Source organism: Octopus bimaculoides, chromosome 24 (assembly GCF_001194135.2).
Source record: "Octopus bimaculoides isolate UCB-OBI-ISO-001 chromosome 24, ASM119413v2, whole genome shotgun sequence".
Taxonomy (NCBI): domain Eukaryota; kingdom Metazoa; phylum Mollusca; class Cephalopoda; order Octopoda; family Octopodidae; genus Octopus; species Octopus bimaculoides.
The window spans coordinates 2503493-2505989 of NC_069004.1; the positions used below are offsets into that span (position 1 = coordinate 2503493).

A 2497-nucleotide genomic window follows, 5' to 3' on the forward strand; every position below is an offset into this window, starting at 1 on the left:
TGGTGTAAGAGCTTTAACTGATAAAGGAGATAGAATACATGTTATCGATGCAAATGTATTGGTAAATCCGTATAAAACTCCAGCATATCTGGGAGCAACGTCGATATGGTTTACCAGGAAGCCACCAGAATAAAATGCAGTCGTCACGCCGGAGAAGAATAAAAGAATTCCTATTAAAATAGTTTGATCACATTCCAGAAATCCGATGGCAACAAGTAGAGATGCTGAACCAATAAAAGAGATAGACTGGAATATTACTCGGACTGAACGAGTTGACAGATAATTCTTGGAAAGTATAACATCTGCAAGTTTTCCTGATAATGGTAAAAATATGAATTGTCCTAACGACGGAGTTGAAGACATTAAACCATTCGCCGAAGGATGAATGTTTAATACTTCTTTCATATATAATGGTATCAACATCTGGAAGACCGTATTTGTCCAGCTGGTAATCATATGGGCGACAGTAATGGCCCAAATAGCGGAAGAAGATAGTATTTTCCTCCAAGGTACATTTTTTACTTCACTCTTATCTTTTCTGTTTTTATTTAAGTAAGTACGTTCTTCTTCGCTGATGGTGGGGTGGTCGTCTGGATTATCGTAAACAACATAAAACCACACACAACTAAACAGCAACGTTGTTCCACCGAATAAGTAAAATATAGAACCCCATCCATTGTCAAATCCATATTCACAAAGGTAACCTGAGATCGACATGCATACAATAGTTCCTAAGGTTTGACCAGAAAAGGAAAACGCAACTAATGAGCTTCTCTCTTCGGGTGGTGCCCAACGTCCCCATAACGACTGGATTGATGGATACAAAGACCCTGATAACAAACCCGTTAATATCCTTAAAACAAGGGTGAAGTACCCGCTTATTCGAGACAAACTTGGGTAGAGAAGAGTCACAAGAGAAACCGAAATAAGGGTAAAGCATAGAATATTTTTACCGCCATACTTGTCGGCTAACATACCACCAAGTATATTAGTCACGGTATATCCATAAAAATATCCAGCCAACATGTGGGACTGTAAAGAGTTACTCCATTCGAACTCGCCTTCAAATGTTTTATCTGGTAACTGATTCTCCGACCCTGGACATTCTTCCTTTATTCCAGTATGATTAACTTCTTGAAATGAACTGTTGGTTGTTTTCAACATACAAACAAAGGCGATAGCGAGGTCAACTCTTAATGTGTGTAACAGGAGAACGGTCATGAAAGTAACATAGCATAATACCCAAGGATACGACCAATAATGCTTAATAAATCCGTTAATTTTCATCGTCTAAAAATTTATGATCAGTTGAAATATAAAAAAAATAACAGAGATTAATGTATGCACGTACAAACGTACGTGTACGTGTGTATATATAAGATGCGTGTGATTGTGAAATAATGGCTTTTGAATCCTCTGCTCTCTGCGTTTTCATTAAATATAACCTATTTGGTGAGTTTTGTGAGACATCTTTGCGACTGGTTCTTGGAGAGAATGACACGTAAAATCTACGTTTCCATTTCGTGGTTTCATTGGACAAGTTATAAATTGGTTTAATGAGAAATTATTTGCTAGTTCAAGCGTGAATGTTTGTTATACATCTCTCTCCGTGGGGAATAATTTATCAGCGCCAATTGTTATTTTCTCTTTATGGCATTTCGCGTGGTTGGTAATACTTGAATTTAACTAGTAACCTGTTAAAAAATATAAAATGAAAAGAATATGTACGTCATATTTGGCATAAATATTTATAAGACAAACATTGCTCCAGTTGTTAATGAAGGGGCGTGTCACTGATGAATGAATCTCCACTAAAGTTTAATGAATACTAAACTTATTTGAATGGGAAATTCGGAGGCAATAAATTCCAGGCTTGATTCGATACTGTGCTACAGTATGACCAATTCTAATTTCTCTGTGTTAACTCATCGCCGTCCTTATTATAATCAGAGACAATACCTTCAGTACGACTAGTGTAGAAAAGACTATTCAAGTATTTATTATCAAGCAGTGTGTCTGTTGGGGAATTCAACTTTTAATTTTTTTGATAAAGATAAATGAGTATTGTACATGCTTTCTTTTTTTATAACTGTATACCTAGTTTTGCACCACCCCTGTATGTGTAATATACAGGGGTGGGTGCCCTGTAGGGCTTTTCATTAGCAGAACGCACACTTTGCGGTAATATACTCCGGCTACATTCTTGCTGCTCATAATCAACATTACTGGATTCCTGCAATTGATATGCATGCATGTATGTACGTATCATCCATCCATCCGTCCGTCCGTCCGTCCGTCCGTCCGTCTGCCAGTCTGTCTGTCTGTCTATCTGTCTGCATGCACACACACACACACACACACACATATCTGGATTGGCAAGAGCTGCAGTTAAGTTCTGATCTTTTTGGATCTTAAAATGTCTTTTGAGGCCTCTGTTATATATATATATCTAGATGTATATGTGTAAATATATACATACGTATATATATATATATAT

At 37.0% G+C, this 2497-nt stretch overlaps 2 protein-coding genes across 2 annotated transcripts in view; both read right to left on the reverse strand.

The window, feature by feature from the left end:
• The window catches only part of LOC106881434 (uncharacterized transporter slc-17.2), a 15997-nt gene that overhangs the window by 7212 nt on the left and 6288 nt on the right, over positions 1-2497 (reverse strand). The window lies entirely within an intron of this gene.
• Positions 1-2497, reverse strand: part of LOC106881433 (sialin) — a gene marked incomplete at its 3' end in the record, with an annotated part of 6367 nt that continues 3870 nt past the window's right edge. The window contains exon 3 of the mRNA XM_052976496.1: positions 1-1694. Within this exon, the coding sequence (XP_052832456.1) occupies positions 1-1287 (1287 nt within the window). The remainder of the gene's footprint in view (positions 1695-2497) is intronic.